This window comes from Lampris incognitus, chromosome 16 (assembly GCF_029633865.1).
Source record: "Lampris incognitus isolate fLamInc1 chromosome 16, fLamInc1.hap2, whole genome shotgun sequence".
Classification (NCBI taxonomy): Eukaryota; Metazoa; Chordata; class Actinopteri; order Lampriformes; family Lampridae; genus Lampris; species Lampris incognitus.
In genome coordinates this window covers 30,151,641-30,169,372 of record NC_079226.1, presented here as the reverse complement: position 1 = coordinate 30,169,372, position 17,732 = coordinate 30,151,641, and the positions used below count along the sequence as shown (strand labels likewise).

Here is a 17,732-nt window from a genome sequence, read left to right as displayed (position 1 = left end):
GTGGGCCAACAGGAATTTCATTTAAAGGCAGGAAATTTTCATTAACCAGGGTTTTTAAGACAACTGGGGTCAAGCCCTATTGTAAGCCCCCCCTCTTACATTAGTCTAGGTTTATATTTCATTTAACACACACGCACACACACAAACACACACCCTTTTTGCTTTCATTTAAATTTAAGCACACTTCATTGCATTTGACTGTGCTTAAAAACACTCCATAAAGTTTGATTAAATGAGTGACTGATTTAAAATGCAGCCCCAGAATAGCATTTTACAACAGTACTTCTGTGTACACAGACTTTGAGTCAAACTGAATGTTTAATTGAAGAAATAACAAACGTAATGCAATATGCATGGTATTCATACAGAAATGAATCACTTCAAAAGTAGAATTCCATACTGCTTTATTGTTAACTGCAGAGAACTATTAGTCTTGGACTGTGTGTACCTGGTTGCTGTGCATCATGTCTCTGAGGCTGGTAAGGGCGTGGATCCTGACGTCAACGTTCTCGTGTTGGACAGCTCTCATTGAGAGCTGTAGTGCAGCAGCCAGGTCACTGCTACTAGATGTCAGCTGGACAAATAGCATACGTCAATCATCAAAACATTTGTCGCCACCATCACCCCCGTTATTCTCATCATCCTCACTGGTGCTGTTATTGACATTAGAAAAAAGCCGCCAGTTGGCTCCAGAAGTAGAAAGCAGATACCTGAAAAGAAGACTAACCAGAGGGCAGTTTTTTTGGACTTTGTCCACTTCCAATGTGCCCTCAAGCCAGGCACCGATACGTAAACTGCATGACTACATTCTGACATCTGTGATAAAACGTACAGTATAGACAAGGGATGCTTTACTTTTATGTATATATGAGGGATATGCACGGAGATAAAACCCAGTTCCCCTTTTCATACTGGTAACTCAAGAAATCTTGACTGTGATGCTAACAAGAACTTTTTTCTTGTTTTTACTTCATTTTTATTATCATTATCATCTTAAACATCATCACTGTCGACAGGCGATATAACTTTTATCACCATCATATAAGTGAATATCCTAACAGCACCATCAGATTTTCCACGCTGTCTGTACTGACCTTGTTGTTCTGTAGAACTGTGTGGATATCCTTCAACTCTGGGTGGTCTGGTAGAAAGTAAATCTCATGAAGATGATCCTGGACCTCTTCCCTGTGAGAAATCAACCATGCTAGATTTTTCTGTTGAATTTTTATTTCTGTCGCGTTTGTTTGGAGTCATGAAACTGTGCAATGGTGTTTTAACATGAATCAAGTGCCCCAATAGGCACAAAACACACTCAGGAAATTTTTTTGTTGGCATTTTCCACCTTTATTTGATAGCGATAGTCGAGAGAGACAGGAAAGGCAGGGGAGAGAGAGGGGATGACATGTAGCAAACGGCCCGGGCCGGAATTGAACCCAGGCCGCTGCATTACTCAGCATTATGTGGTACGTGCTCTACCAGGTGAGCCACTGGAGTGCCCCACACTCAGCATATTAATGAGCCTCTAAACCTTCTTGATAATTTTTTCCCAATTTACATCCTTGTTTCTGAATTTACCACTTTCAACTGAAAACCTTTTAATCCTTAACCTTTTGGTGACTTTCGGACATATTAACTTGGAGCGTAACTGATGAAGTAAGTTCTATAACTCACATAACTAAAGCAATTATACATTATAAAAACTGCATGGGCGTAATTTTCTCAACTGAGATTTAGATGTGTTCATGGTCTAAAAGTCAGCATTTTGGAAATCCATTTTTCCCTCATCTAGCAGTAGTGACATGCACGTTACCTGTTATCCAAAATGAGGAAGCGGATGATGGCGGCTGTTTCTTTTGGGTGCAGCTGGATGAGCGGGAGGAGCGCTACAATCACATGACTTAGTAAAGGACCAAGGTGGGAGGGCTCCACGCTCCTGACAAAACACTCCCATGTCCTGTCCACACAGGAAATACGGAGTGATTCACAAGAAAACAAAACAATATGATGTAATCGCAGTAGTTTTTTCATTCGCCACATCTAAGGCCCTTGTGTCAAACTGCTAGAAGGGCACAACCCAAGTCCTTTGCAACTTCACAAACACTGGCACTTTGTGCATCTGAGCGTGTGCAAATTAATGCGTGTGGCTACTCAGGATTGTGAGTCCTTCAATGAAAAAGATAGCTCTGCATCCCAAATGTCAATGGGAGCCAGTGCATTATTTACCAAAAATGTGTGTGCGTTTGCGTGTGTGTTTGTGTGTGTATACACACTGGCAGCAAAGCAGAGGGAAGTCTTCTCGGTATCGGAGGCCTGTACGGAGCGTGGTCATCATCTTCACCCTGACAGAGCTGATATGTTTGGAGCCCATCAGTCGCATCAGAGCCATGGCACTGGTTAGTCCCTGAAAAGAAAATAGAATACCCCTGTTTACACTCACATTTTACCTTAATTTCATTAAATTTTGGTGAATTTCAGTGGAAAATATTTGTGCCAAACGGTGTTCACTTCAGATTAAGAGGTCTAGCTTCCCTGCACTCAAAAGAATTAAATATAATTCTGATGTGCTCCTTTCTCCTCTAGTTTTATATGTGTCAAACTAGGGACAGGAACTCTGATCTTATGACTATTTTTGCCATCACATGCTCACCCAAATACCAATGCATGGGATATATCAAATATCACACCATGGTCTTCTAAGCAGAGAGTTCTCTTTACTTTTAATCACATGCTTACCAATACTGACATGTAACAATACCTCCATACACAATGTGACTGAGAGACTGAATAATATAATATGCGCTCATTAACACTAGAACAACCAAGCCGGTCATTGTGACCGTTTTGGATTTACAAAGTTTATTAACTTCGTGAAAAGAAAAAAAAGATACAGACCTGCCGCTCCCTGAATGGCCCTAAAATTGCATATATTGCATTAAAACGAACTTTAGATCAATTGCACAAAAAAAGTTATTATAACATCTACCTAAAATGACCATGACCAGTCAAAATGACCGCTTGTAATTTGCACGTGATTGTGGCGTCATGTCACTATTTATGATTTGTGTTGGTTGCATCGTTTCCTTCACAAAGTTAATTACTCTGTCCTAGAAACACACTAGCGTTCTCCAGTGCAGAGTAATAGTCGAAAATTGATTTCTGATTATTTCCAACATGTCTGGTTACAGACGCCGTTTCAGACGCACCATGACTACCACCAAGGCGTTGCAGTATTTGAAGGCGTTGGACGGCAGCGATTTTAAATTGTTTGAAAAATAGTATTAAAGTTGTTAAAATGTTAGTTTTGGTGTCAGTTGCTTCTTAACAGACATACTAACATATGCAATGCATTAATATCTCAATTGGGTATTTATCTTGACAGAATATAGAGTTTAAAAACCGTGGGCGGTCATGCCCATGGTCGTTCTAGTAGTTTTTTAGTTACGTTCGTTGTTTGGGACTGTTTCAACATTTATTTTCAGATCTCTCTGAAGTTTAAATTGTTTATTGTATAGTATTATAGTTGTTAAAAGTTAATTTTGGTGTCAGTCATTTCCTAACAGACATACTAACATATGCAATGCATTAATATCTCAATTGGGTATTTATCTTGACAGAATACAGAGTTTAAAAACCGGCGTCATCTTGACCGCCCATGGTCGTTTTAGGTAGGAGTGAAATCCCGGTCGTTCTAGTGTTATGTCAGCTCCCTGAGGTAAGGATGAAGGCTACTAGTGCCTTGGACCACCCACCTGCTTCTTGCGGTCCTTCTCCCCTGCACTGGAGCTGAGCAGCTGCATATTGAAGAATGCCAGGATTCCCAGAAGCTTGGGCTGCAGATAATCTGCCTGCCACAAAGAGATGGGTTGAGACAGTTAGGAAAACCGCCGGATGAAATGGGAAAGAGGAGGCGCCTTCAAATCTACTAAGTCTTGATTTGCTGTTTAAAATCACCCTCTGTAATTTTGATATTTGTTGAAAAACTAAAATAGAAAGGAATATAAAAAGATTACATCTGGAATGTATACAGTCGAATTCAATACAGAATGCAAAAAGGCGTATATTTAGAAGATTCCAACATTTCTCAATTTGACTGAACTTCAGGCATTCAACAAGTGCACAGTGTGAGCAAAAGCTGTCACACTGGATTCAAAACAGTGACGGGACCAATAAAAAAACACCACAAGACAAAACAGTGGAATGCAATGTTAAAAGTAACAAACTTAAACAAAGTCCCTTTATGTCTCAATTACGGGGGTATTAAAGACAACGGCCAATTCAAATCATGAATATTTTTGTAGCTGCTCATTTTAAATGTTTACTTTCCGGCAGAGCTTTCTTTACAGGAAAAATGTTATGCCACACAAGATTAGCCACACAAGATTAGGTGGTAACAAGTTTGAAGAAAATGTTACGGCTACAGGACATCCATGTAGCATAGCGGTCTATTCCGTTGCCTACCAACACGGGGATCGCCGGTTTGAATCCCCGTGTTACCTCCGGCTTGGTCGGGCGTCCCTACAGACACAATTGCCCGTGTCTGCGGGTAGGAAGCTGGTTGTGGGCATGTGTTCTTGGTTGCTGCACTAGCACCTCCTCTGGTCAGTTGGGGCGCCTGTTTGGGGGGGAGGGGGAACTGGGGTGAATAGCATGATCCTCCCATGCACTATGTCCCCCTGATGAAACTCCTCACTGTCCGGTGAAAAGAAGCGGCTGGTGACTCCACATGTATCAGATGAGGTATGTGGTAGTCTGCAGCCCTCCCTGGATTAGCACACGGGGTGGCGCAGTGACCGGGACAGCTTGGAAAATAGGGTAATTGGCCAAGTACAATTGGGGAGAAGAAGAGGGGAAAACAAAAAAAAAAAAACAAAAAAAAAAATTGTTATGGCTACAAAGTCCATCACAGGGCCGACACATTCACACCTAGGGACAATTTGGTATGGCCAATTCACCTGACCTACATGTCCAGGTCGTCTCCCCGCCTGCCGCCCAATGACTGCTGGGATAAGCTCCAGCATCCCGCAACCCTAATTAGGGTAAGTGGCTTGGATAATGGATGGATGGCTACAAAGCGAATACAATGGACCAAGCTTGTAGGTGCTTTGCTAACAGATATTACAACATCAGTGGGTCAAACTCAGGTTGAAGAACCTTTTCTTGTTTGGTGGTTGGAAGAAAATGTTTCATTTTATATGAATCTCTGGTATTTGGAGTGATCAACCACTGATGCAGTTACTGCATCACCATAGGCATTGATAAGTTAAACAAAAATTAAAATCTTCTGCATAACAATAGCTGAATTAAGCTCTCTTGTAATCCAAGAGGCAGATCAGTGGAAATAACACCAACCATCATCAGAGAAGTCAAGGAAATTTGCTTGAAGCCAAAAATGTTCGACTGTTTCTGCTTGCATCTTATGTGCTATAATATAAATCTCATACCATTAACTCTGGTGTGGTAATGTCCCGGGGACCCCGGTAAGGGTCGTCGTTTGATGCAAAAGAGGCCAGGATTGCCAGGCCATTAAACACCTGCATACAAAACGGAAACACACGTAACAAATAAAGACAAAAACATACCATTAACAAGGAAAATGTGTGTATTGTGGAAGTTGGGAGAAAACAGAAACACTTTCTCTCTTTGACCGCCCCCTCGCGTGTGTCGTTTATTCCCTTATATACACTACCCCGCCCAACCACATGGCGCTGCATCACCATGGCCACACCCTGAGCCCTTAAAGTAAGCACATCAACTACATACAAACAACAAGCTATGGGGAATTATGTCCATAAGTCCACTACACACGTCCCCCCAGAATTCACCATAATAGGAAGAGTTAACGTGGCGGGGGCTGGATGGTCCAGCCCGAATGGCTCTGCCGAAGGGGAGCGGGGGCCGGGGCTCCCAATGGAGGGGTGTTAGGGACCCTGCGGTGGCTTGGGGGTAGGGTAGGGGATGGGTCAGCCCAACAGGTCGGTCCAAGTCCAGGTGAGCCAGTTTAAGGCGATCCTCAGAAATGCGCTCCGGCTTGCCACCGACGTCCATGACAAAGTGCTTGTTCCCAGTCTCTAGGACACGGAACAGGCCATTGTAGGGAGGCTGCAGGGGACCATGGTGGGCGTCGTGGCGAATGAAAACATATTCTGCTGACTGCAGACTCTTGGGGACGTGAAACCGTGGGAGGCCGTGTTGCGAAGTGAGGACCGGTGTTTATGGACCACAAACCACTGACGTTCACGGCATTTGTGGACCACAAACCACTGACGTTCACCATGGCCAAGGTGGCTGAGCCGTGGTCTGCCCGCCAGCAGCAACAGCTCTCCTACATCTCGGAGTTCACCACAGACATACAGCATGTTGCAGGCAAAATCAACCTCGTCGCTGACTGCCTCTCCTGAGCCATAGTGGAAGCCATCACGTTGGGGTCACCAGTGTGGAAGTTGGGAGAAAACAGAGACAAACACTTTCTCTCTTTGACCACCCCCTCGTGTGTTTGGTTTATTCCCTTATATGCACGACCCTGCCCAACCACATGGCGCTGTGTCACCATGGCCACACCCTAAGCCCTTAAAGTAAGCACGTCAACTACATACAAACAACAAGCTATGGGGGATTATGTCCATAAGTCCACTACAGTATGTGTGTTCGTGTGTGTGTATGACTGTGTAAAACCTGCTGGTAGTGTTCTCCCAGGCGTAACAGCAGCTCGTTGTGAAGACCCTGGAAGTCTTGCCTCAACAGAGAGCCCAGCTCAATCTCTGTCTCACTCTGGGCCAAGATGAAATATTAGCAAAGAGTTACATTATTCTAAGCTTGGTAATCTTTTTAAAAGAAGGAAGAAACAGCATTTAAGGACTGGCATCCCATTTATCACCCTTGTGGCTTAAAACAAACTTCTCATACTTTCCCATGAATTTTGGGCTTATAATGGATGAGTTTTCTTATAAGGACAGCATGTTCTCAAAACAAATTAACTACCAATGGCTACATTTGCATATTTCTCGTTTGTTTTGTCTTTATTTGCAAGGTAGACAGAAGAATCAATTTCTTTTTTTAAGTTTGGGTTCCAAAGGGATGCAACAGGTCAACATATTTTTTTTAGCTGGTCTATCTAAAATTGCATATTATAATGTACTCTGTACTGTTTTAAAGATATCTAATTTTATGCGTTTCATCGCCGCTCACTTCCCCATTTACAACACTACTTGAAAGCGCTTTCAGTGTTGAATTTCAGAATGTGAATCTTCTTGCACAAACATTTTGGCACTATTGCTTCCCGAAATGTTGCATCATATGAGCAGTTCTGTACATAAGATACTGTATTTGAGTGACAATTTGAGGGATAGGTGAGTTAATAATACCTGCAAGTAATGAAAGGCCCTCTCCAGCTCCTCTTTAGTGCAGGAGCAGACCAGGTGGCTGAAGATGTACTTAAAGTTGTTAATTAGAATCTCTCTCCTGTTAGCTTTCAGCTCAGTGGCCAGGGTGCGAATGAGGGCAGAGCCAGTGGGGCTGGCCTTGGCTGCCAGGTATGGCAGGAGTACCTGAAGGGTGAGCTAAATAATAACAAATGTTATTTGAATAGCACCTTTCATTGTCAGAGACAATCTCAAAGTGCTTGACAGTGCATTAAAACAGACGACAAAAACACTACTCGGTTAAATCAAAAGCTTTTCTGAAAAAAAAAAGTGTCTTACAAACACGCACGCGCACACACGCACACACACACACACACACACACACACACACACACACACACACACACATTAGGGTCTCAATGTACCAACACAGCTAAGTTCTTATGCCTCTATTTTCACAGACAAATCATTTGTGTGTGTATGTGTGTGTTTGAAAATCATTGACTGCATGATTGTGCATACATTGAGGAAGCGGTGGAGGTCTGAGAAGTCAAAGGCATGTGCAGTCTGTGCAAGGATGTCCAGGGCCTGCTCTCTCTGATGGGCCGACTCGCTGTTCTGGTCTGGCGTGCTCCGCAGGGCAGACACATGACGCGAGTGAAGTGACTCCACCAGGAACTAAGCATGGGGAAGAGAGAAAAGAAACAGATTTGTCACAGTCCACTTGTCCACAGTTAAAGGACTTCCAAGTTGCTTGATAACAGCAGAAATTTAGAATAATACAATATCTGATGCAAATGTATCTCTTGTGCCTTTTACACTAAATACTAAATCTGGTGTGGACATTAGAAGAAATACATAATTGGGTGGATGAAATTTTCCAGTCTAATTAAATTATTGAATGCTATAAAAAAAATGCCTTGTGCTGTAAATAGAGCAGATAAAATCCACTAAATAAAATACAATTATTTCTTCTTTTTTTTGTTCAGACCTAGTCTTCCCCTCCCCCCCCATTTTTCTTCCCAATTGTATCCGGCCAATTACCCCACTCTTCCGAGCCATCCCAATTGCTGCTCACCCTGTCTGCTGATCCAGGGAGGGCTGCAGATTACCACATGCCTCCTCCGATACATGTGGAGTCACCAGCCGCTTCTTTTCACCTGACAGTGAGGAGTTTTGCCAGGGGGACGTAGCACGTGGGAGGATCACGCCACTCCCCCCAGTCCCCCCCCCCCCCCAACAGGCGCCCTGACCAACCAGAGGAGGCACTAGTGCAGCGACCAGGACACATACCAACATCTGGCTTCCCACCCGCAAACACGGCCAATTTTGTCTGTAGGGATGCCTGACCAAGCCGGAGGTAACACAGGGATTTGAACCGGAGACCCCCATGTTGGTAGGCAACGGAATAGACCACTACACTACCCGGAAAATACAATTACTTCTAATGCATATACCAACTCCAAAAGAAAACAAGCTGGTCTAACCTGGCAGATGGGGTTCTTGTACTGACTGAAGAGGGTCTGCAGCTTGAGGCCTTTGGCTGTGGCCAAGGCTCTGATCTGGGTGTAGGCAGCGACAGACACTGAAGAGGACTTGGATAGAAGACAGTGGAGCAGCCTCAGCAAGGAGAATGAAACCAAACTCCCCTGGGCCGCTCTGAAGAGACCGAAGGTACAAAGACAGAAATGAATCAATGAATGAACGAATGAATGAATGAAGTAACCTTTACTTTTCATTGAGGTTTACTAAACACTGTTACAAAGTGATTTACAATAGAAGAGGACAAAGAAGACAAAGAAGAAGACGATGACAACAACGAAGAAGAAGTAGAAACGATAAAAGGCGCTGCAAATGAATTGGAAATGGTTTTCAATATTACAAGCAATAAAAGCCTGTCTTCAAAACCTGTTTCCAAAAACACTAAATCTGCTAGTTTAAGCTCTGTAGGCAAGGCCTACAGGCTTGAATAAAGCTTTACTCATCCGGGACACAGTTGGTGAAAATAATAAACTTTTAAGTGACTATAACAAAACTCCCATCCTATCGTGTGTGTATGTTCTTCTATGCAAGTGCTTGTATGTGTAAACAATATGAGGGCCTATACCTGCCAATCTCTCCAGTGGTGACTATCAGAGTGTTGCGAAGCTCATCATCTCCGTTGACCTTGGCATTGGTAAATGCCGCCTTCAGACGTGTCACCAGAAGCTACGACAAGGAGGGACATGTGTCATTGAGAGCCCCACTTGATCAAACTGTCCGGCTAATCAAACAAATGATTCAACAGTCAATATGAGGCCAAGTCAGAAAATTGTTGTATTGCTTTAATCCAATCTGACCATGAAGAGCCCAGATTCCCATGTGCATCTTGCCACAGAGATCACTTAAGTCCACTGGTTAATAATAGAACTAATGACAGTAACAATTTATCTTAAGAATAAAATACCTTGTAGAATCCAAGCACGGTCTCCAACACAGATAATTTAATAATGGGTGTTTTGTCTATATTTTTGCATTTTGACAACATCAAGATGAGCCTGTGACAAGCAAATTCTCCAGGTTTTTAAACCGAACAAATGCAGTTCGAAACCTGCTCCATGGGCCAACCTACACATAAAACCAGCTCTGACAGCTTGATATGGACAGCATCACAGCAATATCACATACCTCACTGAGAAAGCCCTGGTCAGGGTTTGGTATGAGCTCTGCTAACAGGAAGCGCACTGATTTGCTGAACCCTGTTCTGACCAGTGGATCGGGGTCCTCTATTAAACCAATCAGAGCAGACAGAACTGCATGGGAGCTGCTGCCCCCATCCATAAGGTTCACATGTTGGCAGAGGTGAGGCAGGGCTTCCATGAAAGCTGGGGAAATGAAAATCAAGGATACATAAAAAATGAAAAAGCATGCACACAATATCACTTGCAACAAACAGTACTGATGCTCCCACATATTAAACAGTATTTAAAAAAAAAAAGACAAAAAAGCATATATTGGTTTTAGTACAGACAAACTTTGAGTTTTTACAATACATATATTAAGGTACATTTGCAAAAGTAAAACACAACAAAAAATATACCATGCTGATTGACTATGATATTCTGTTATGATTACATAAAACTTTCAGATAATGCTGCAAGTCCACTTTTTATAATAGAACTAATGACAGTAACAATAAAAAAAAACTTAACCCATCTGGTTCTCTAAGCAAGCTGAATCTAACACTAGAGTTGCATCCCAGTGAGAACACTTGACTACATCTACCTTGTTTAACACTGCTGGGAGCCTGTTGCCTGAGCAGTGGCAGGAAGGGCATGATGACAGTTGTTCCGAGAAACGTTGCTGGTTTGTTGGCATGCTCAGCAGCAAGGCTGAAGCAGAAACAGAGCATCTTGGGGGATTGTGTGGGCTTCATGTCAGTGATACTAAGCTGGGAGCACTCTGACATGATGCAAGTCAGTTGACCAACTGCACTTGCAAGTTCTTTTTTCACCTGCTCTGAACTGTCTTCCAGCCTAGCCCTGAAGACAATCGAACAAAAACATTAAAAAAAATTAAATCTCAACTGGAGAGCATCTTGGAGACACATTGGCCCCATTCCACTGAAAAACACAGTCAAGCTGAGGTTAAAATACTAAAAGTTAGATTATGTCCATGTTGAGTTACTGCCATTGACTAAAGGTGGATTTATTTGTTCTATCCATGCTACCTTAAAAAGGTAAACTACAGAATGGCTCAACTATAGTGGTTCAGATTTTGAGGACTACAGATGTCATATGGGTATTTTATTTTGGATGTCATTCATTTTTGCCATAGAGAGAGAGCCAAAAGAACAAACGGCTCAAAAATGGTGCCTTACTTTCAGGTACTACTCCATTGTAACAGCATTTTCATATATTTGTAAAGGTCATGACATAGATTTAACTGTATTTATCAACAAAGATCATACCCATAAAAATGCTATTAAAGGATATGCCAACCATTTGTGCACCAACAATCCTACTGGCAGGAGAGGAGACTGATTTTGAAGTCATTTTCCTCTGGATGACTACTCACCTGGGGAGTAGTTTACAGAGAAGTTATACTGACACTTTTTAAAAGTATCAGAAGCAGCGGCAGTTTCTCTCGGAGGTCAAAGGAAGCCTGGCCTCCCCATAAATATAGTCTAATAAAGAAAACAAAATGTATCATTCCCAAGTCTTATTCCCATGCATTATTCCCTGTGTCTTTGAGTTTTGCCGTTTCCCTTGTTATCAAAACCTTCCATGTATTATCACATTTTCCTTCTTTAGCTGGTGCAGTGAGTGAAACAGCGCCCCTCTGTGTGTGCATTACAATGTGTAGTTGATGTCCTCTGCGCTGTCTAGTGGTCAGTGAAATGCTACCCTTGCTAAAAGGAGGCCAGGCAGTATTTGGAGAAAATAAATCGCACCTCGTGTTGTTTTGTAATCCACAAAAGCCTTGTAAATGCTGTGGTTCCCGAGGAATGGGATATAAGTGCAAATTACCCCAGTAACGGCACTCGTTTATTCTGGTTTGTAAAAGCAAGTAATAATGATATCTCCATCTCCATATTATTACCATCATATGGAAATGTGATCTCCATACCAAGCTGACTGGCTTCCTCAGTAAATTTTACAGTGCACCACCACTGACCAGAAGGTATCACTGTGATAGGACTTGAGCTTCAAGCCAGTGTGTGAGTACTTACAGTAGAGTGGTATTGATAAGACTGTGTTGTGCACTTCCCAGGTGGTGCAGCAGCAAAGGGAAGGCCCTGACCGCTGCAGCTCGGACCACCTCATCTTCACACTGCAGTGCCTTGGAAAACACACAAATACGCCACTTCTCACACACACTACGATGCAGTAGTGCCAGCAGTGACACACACTCCGCCTGGATCTCAGGAGCTGCCGACAACACATGCACAAACACAGATTTCAGCATCTCCAAGATTTTGCCATTGCAAATCTAATGAATGAGTTTGGTGTAAAACAAAGACTCTTTGATGGTGATAATTGTGATATGACAGTGATACTCACAACAGTGTGAGCTCAGTCTCTCAGCAAGGGCAGGCAAACTGGAAGGAAAACTTGAGCTCTTATAGGCTGCGGCAGACTTGTTCTCACAAACCCAGGGAAGAGACAGCAGGGCACATACATGGTGCTGGAGCTTCTCTGCACCCTGGCTGCTCACTGTTCAAACACACAGACACAATCTCATATGTATATACTACATACTCACATTACAGACGAGCAATGCTCAATGCATGTCAAACCAAGTTTTAACCAAGCCAGTGCGAGGATGGCCTGGTTGAAATCTGAGTAGCATGTTAAATCTTTAAATCTGTAACAAGTCTCATAGCTGTGCTTGTAAGCATAAGCATTCATGAGTGGAGTGTGTGTGTGTGTGTGTGTTTATGTGTGTACCCTTACTGGTCAAGTAGAGGAGAGAGTCAAACACCCTGACAGTGCTCTGAAAGGCAGACTTAATGTGGGAGTGGGCAGAATCAGGTTGAACTCCACCTTCCAATACTGACTGACAGCTCTTCAAGACCCTGGCCAGAGTCTCAAGAGACACCCACAGGAGAGGAATTTGACTGACAAAGATCAAATGAGTGATGAATGAGCGAGGTGAAACAAGAAACTCAGTGATGAAAAGAAAAAGCATAGCATGAAGCAAACATGGGAAAAAGAAAAAGTGAAAAATCTTCAGAGTGTAACGGCAGAGAGAGTGAATATGTGTGTCCAGTGTATTACCTTGTGGGAGATGAGCAACGAGCAGCCAGATGTAGGATGAGGGAAAGGCCCTCCAGGGCAAAAGGAGTCTTGGTGGTCTCAGCGTCATTGGAGTTGGAGTTCAGAGAGGTCAACAGTTCATTCAGCCGGCCTGTCATCGTGGCCCACACCTCACTCTGAGCACACATGTCCACCTCGCTGGTAACACACCACCCAACACAGAGGCGCAGAAACCCATGGGAAAAAAACATAACAGACACCGTAGATGTAGGCTTTTGATATGCAAAGTTGTCTTCAAGACAAATGATTTGAGGGTGATGTAATGCATGACAGTATAAACAACTAACAGGGAATTCATCACTGGTTATTGAAGGCATGACATTGAATATCCCATCACTCGCATTGCTGACATCACACAAGTATCCATAAATATTGCGCGTGATATCATATAGGATATCTGTTTTATCAGTTTTAAGTGGAAAAAAAATTCTTCATATTACACCTCATACATTAGAAAAAAAAATAAGCAGACGTACCAACTCCCTGTTTACCATGAGTTAACAGAATAATTTATTTTTAAATATCACTTATATAATTTGGATTAGGTATTATACAGGTGGCCCTGTGATGGACTGGCGGCTTGTCCAGGGTGTCTCCCCACCTGCCACCCAGTGACTGCTAGGATAGGCTCCAGCATCCCGTGAACCTAGTCAGGATAACCGGCTTGGATAATGGATGGAATATAAAGGAATTATAAATATTTTTTTTATTTTGAGTTTGTGTTAATTATAGCACATAAACAGCATACAGTGACCAGTGGATCACTTAATTAAAATAATAGAACTCACATTGGATGAGATTTTGGTTTCTTGTTGACTGAGCTGGTGACAGGTAAGCAAGGTCTCTGAGCAACTGTCTCTCCTCCTTCAAACTCCCGCATCACTACAGCAACCTCTCCCTTTAGTGAAGCGAGGAGAAAACCTTCCGCACACTGCAAAGGAACGAAACAACGGACCTCTTTCAGAAATTTAAAAAGGGGGGGGGGCACAATAAATGTTGATTAAGAGCCCAGGAGTTTTAAGCAAAAGTCCTTTAAAATGATTTTCCAACACAGTATCCCTTTTACTGCATGGGTCATAGTACTGCTATTGTGGCAAACTGACATTCACCAGACAGAAACAAAGAGAAAAAGGAGAAAGAGAGCGAATGGGAGTGACAGAATGAATGTATGATGGAAGAGAGAGAGAGACACAGAGAGAGAGAGAGAGAGAGAGAGAGAGAGAGAACATAATGACACCTCAGCTTGATTCTCTTTTCCAACAGTTTGTGTCAGGGTCTTGCACATCTCTGAGACTCTTTGCCTCCTTAGCAGCGCGGCGCTCTCATGGTCCGGGGTTACAGAGAGTAGGAAGCTGAAGAGCAGGCAGAGTGATTGGCTGACCTCTGACCCAAGCACCAGGCCTGCTCCTCCCAGGGTGCAAACACATTCTAAGAGCTGTGACAGGTGGATGGGCTCAAAAACCACTGTGTGTGTGCCTGTCACACCAGAAGACTGAAAAACACAGTGAGTCAGCTTAAGCAATTCTCCCTCATAGAGATTTTGCTTATCTATGCATAAGTGTCCAGATGTGTCTGTGTTGTATATGTAAGAGTGTGTTTCAAGCAACTGAAGGAAGGCTGTGAAGAACTCCTGGCTCTGCCTCTCGGGGAACCTTCCCAACTCCACCATTTGCCTCAGCATCACCATTGAGATCTTCCTCAGTTTGATGTTGCCATAGGCCAAGAAAGAGCAGGCCGTTTCGCAGGCCGCTCCCAAATCGCGTCTGGAGACCACCCCCCTCAGGACGTTGGACATGACACCAAGCGTCACAGCAACAAGTGATTCCAAGGCAGCGGGTGAAGATAGTGAGAGGGGTGAGGGTGTGAGGTAGGTTGAGATGCAGGAAGAGGATAGAGAGAAGTGTTGAAGTGGAACAGGCCACTTAATCTGTGTGTCAGCACCCAAAGCATGTCCAAGTGCTCCCAGTGAAGTGACATGGGTATACAGAGTGTAACTGAGGTCCTGGGCCAACAAAAGTAGTTCCTCGGTGAGGCAGCTGAAGATGACTGGCGCTCTGATTCGGAGTGTATGTAGTAAGGAGCACAGCACTGCAGAGACATATCCATGGATGACATCACAGCCAGGTGCTGCTGCCACTCGTAGCAACCGTCCAACCACCCACCTGCTGAACTCTGAAGAGTGTGTGAGAGAGAGAGAGAGAGAGAGAGAGAGAGAGAGAATGACATCGTAAAATTGAAATTCTACTATTGTTGAGACTAATAAGATAAAGTAGATTAACTTACTACTGATTTATGTTATGATAGGAGTTGAGACAGGAGGATCTAGGATAATAGAAAATCCCATTGCACCTTCTAGAGGTGGTGTGGGCTTAATTTAATAAAATGGCCAAGATGGCAGGTATCTGTCTGGTAACCCTTAAAATAAACAGCTCTCACTTATCTTTTCCCTCTGACATCCAAGCTATCTTTCTACATCAGTACTGTCCTGAATGAGTGCAAGGGATAAATTAATGAAGACACTACGTGTTGGCAAATCCTGGACTGTCTCTCACCAATACAGCTCTCCATAGTGTCTGTGTACTCTGCAGGCTGGCAGGCAGGGTTGGCGAACATCAGAGAGGAAGATTTTATGATGTGTTGCACAAAGTCCAGCAGCATCACACAAGCAGGCTCTGAGATGGACTTCTTACTAAGTCCCACAGCCACTGGCAGAACAAAAGCCATAAGACCAAACAAGGTTAGATTAATCTTTAATCAACAAGAGTTTATATAATTACAGTCTGGGATTTACAGGTCAGCACAATTTAGACATAAACCAAGACAAAGAATACAAAACCTTTCAGAGAAATACAATATATCTGACACTTCGAATATGTAAATAAATACAGGTACAAGTGATCATCTATGACTTCTGTGGAACACTACAGGACAGTATGACAACTACTGAAAAGGTAGAGTACGAAAAGACAAAGGCTTTGATATGAATAAGTTATATACTAGCAGTATATAACTAGCAGTCTGCCTGACTCACCAACATCCACATCTGTGAGTATTCTGTCAATGAACTGACAGAGAATTTGTCGGGGCTTCTGCACCACTTGGTTGTAATCAGCTGCACTGGCTCTGCAATTATCGCATGAGTGGGAAGATATTTAGAGAGCAATGACAGCAACAGAGGATTTCAGTAAGAAAACAACCAGGGTAAAGATGGCTTGACGTTTGATATTCGATTTTGAACTTTCCATACTCAAATCAACTAAAAAGACTTTTTCTCTTCTTTTATTCTGATGGCTGTAGTAACTCCCAATTACAGTGTGTTGCTTACTACAAGGCAGGAGTCAATTATTTCTGAAAAAATATTCAGTTATAAAAAAAAATCAACTAAAACACTTTTTCTCATTCCGATTGCTATCCATCCATCCATTATCTGAACCGCTTATCCTGCTCTCAGGGTCACGGGGATGCTGGAGCCTACTTCCAGCAGTCATAAGGCAACAGGCAGGGAGACATCCTGGACAGGCCGCCAGGCAATCACAGGGCCGAGAGAGAGACAGAGACACACACACCTAGGGACAATTTAGTATGGCCGATTCACCTGACTTACATGTCTTTGGGAGGAAACCGGAGCCCCTGGAGGAAACCCACACAGACACGGGGAGAACATGCAAACGCTACATAGAGGACGACCCACCAAGGTTGGACTATCCCGGGGCTCGAACCCAGGACCTTCTTGCTGTGAGGCGACCTCGCTAACCACTGCCTCACCGTGCAGGCTCTGATTGCTATCGTAGTTCTCAATTAGTGTACAACTTACAAGGTGAAATGTCTGTGAAAAGTAAACTTATATGGAAGCAGGAGTCATTTATTTCTAAAACGCAGTCACTAAAAAAACCTTTTCTCATTCTGATTGCTGCAGTAATTCCCAATTACAGTGTGTTGCTTACTACGTGTGAGATTTTTGTGAAAAGTCAAGTAATATGGAAGCAGGAGTAAGTCATTTCTGAAAAACAAAAACATTCACTAAAAATCCACTAAAAAGACATTTTCTCATTCTGATGGCTGTAGTCGTTCACAATTACAGTGTGTTGTTTTACTGCAGGTGAACTTTTTGTGAAACGTCAACTTATATGAAAGCAGGAGTCAATTATTTCTGAAAAATATAAACTAAATGAATGACTCCTACCTGCAGTAAGCAACACACTGATTGTGAAAGACTACAGTCATCAGAAAGAGAAGAGGTCTTAGCTGATCTGAGTACGGAAAGTTCAATGGCGAATATTCAGCTTAAATTAAACGTCAAGCCATCTTCACCGCGGTAGAGAAACAATGTTAAGAGATGAACCAGCGTGCGCAATTCAAGCTATTTCATTCTCGATAAGCTGTCTGTCGCATTTGATTAGTAGCCTGAGTAGATAAACGTTAGCTAGCGTTAGTTTAGCCGGTTATAGTTACCTTGCTAGCTCCTGAAGAGCGGGTATCATCGCAGACATTTCCAGGCCCTCCATTTTCAGGGATGGAGCGCGTGTGTCACTATTTACACCCTAAAGTCATGAACGCATGTATCTCTTGGCAATAT

At 43.0% G+C, this 17,732-nt stretch overlaps 1 protein-coding gene across 1 annotated transcript in view; it reads right to left on the bottom strand.

Moving 5' to 3' along the window:
* atr (ATR serine/threonine kinase) overlaps positions 1-17,732 on the bottom strand; it is a 55,746-nt gene extending 38,014 nt beyond the window's left edge. Inside the window, exons 1-22 of the mRNA XM_056295622.1 lie at positions 17,609-17,732; positions 16,188-16,279; positions 15,709-15,861; positions 14,394-15,328; positions 13,945-14,087; positions 13,118-13,294; positions 12,794-12,957; positions 12,401-12,553; positions 12,070-12,268; positions 10,623-10,879; positions 10,026-10,222; positions 9,466-9,566; positions 8,846-9,017; positions 7,881-8,036; positions 7,362-7,556; positions 6,673-6,768; positions 5,442-5,531; positions 3,750-3,845; positions 2,271-2,401; positions 1,811-1,954; positions 1,095-1,185; positions 449-574 (exon numbers count right to left, since the gene is read on the bottom strand). Of these exons, the coding sequence (XP_056151597.1) occupies positions 449-574; positions 1,095-1,185; positions 1,811-1,954; positions 2,271-2,401; positions 3,750-3,845; positions 5,442-5,531; positions 6,673-6,768; positions 7,362-7,556; positions 7,881-8,036; positions 8,846-9,017; positions 9,466-9,566; positions 10,026-10,222; positions 10,623-10,879; positions 12,070-12,268; positions 12,401-12,553; positions 12,794-12,957; positions 13,118-13,294; positions 13,945-14,087; positions 14,394-15,328; positions 15,709-15,861; positions 16,188-16,279; positions 17,609-17,661 (3,921 nt within the window). The 5' untranslated portion in view covers positions 17,662-17,732. The remainder of the gene's footprint in view (positions 1-448; positions 575-1,094; positions 1,186-1,810; positions 1,955-2,270; positions 2,402-3,749; positions 3,846-5,441; positions 5,532-6,672; positions 6,769-7,361; positions 7,557-7,880; positions 8,037-8,845; positions 9,018-9,465; positions 9,567-10,025; positions 10,223-10,622; positions 10,880-12,069; positions 12,269-12,400; positions 12,554-12,793; positions 12,958-13,117; positions 13,295-13,944; positions 14,088-14,393; positions 15,329-15,708; positions 15,862-16,187; positions 16,280-17,608) is intronic.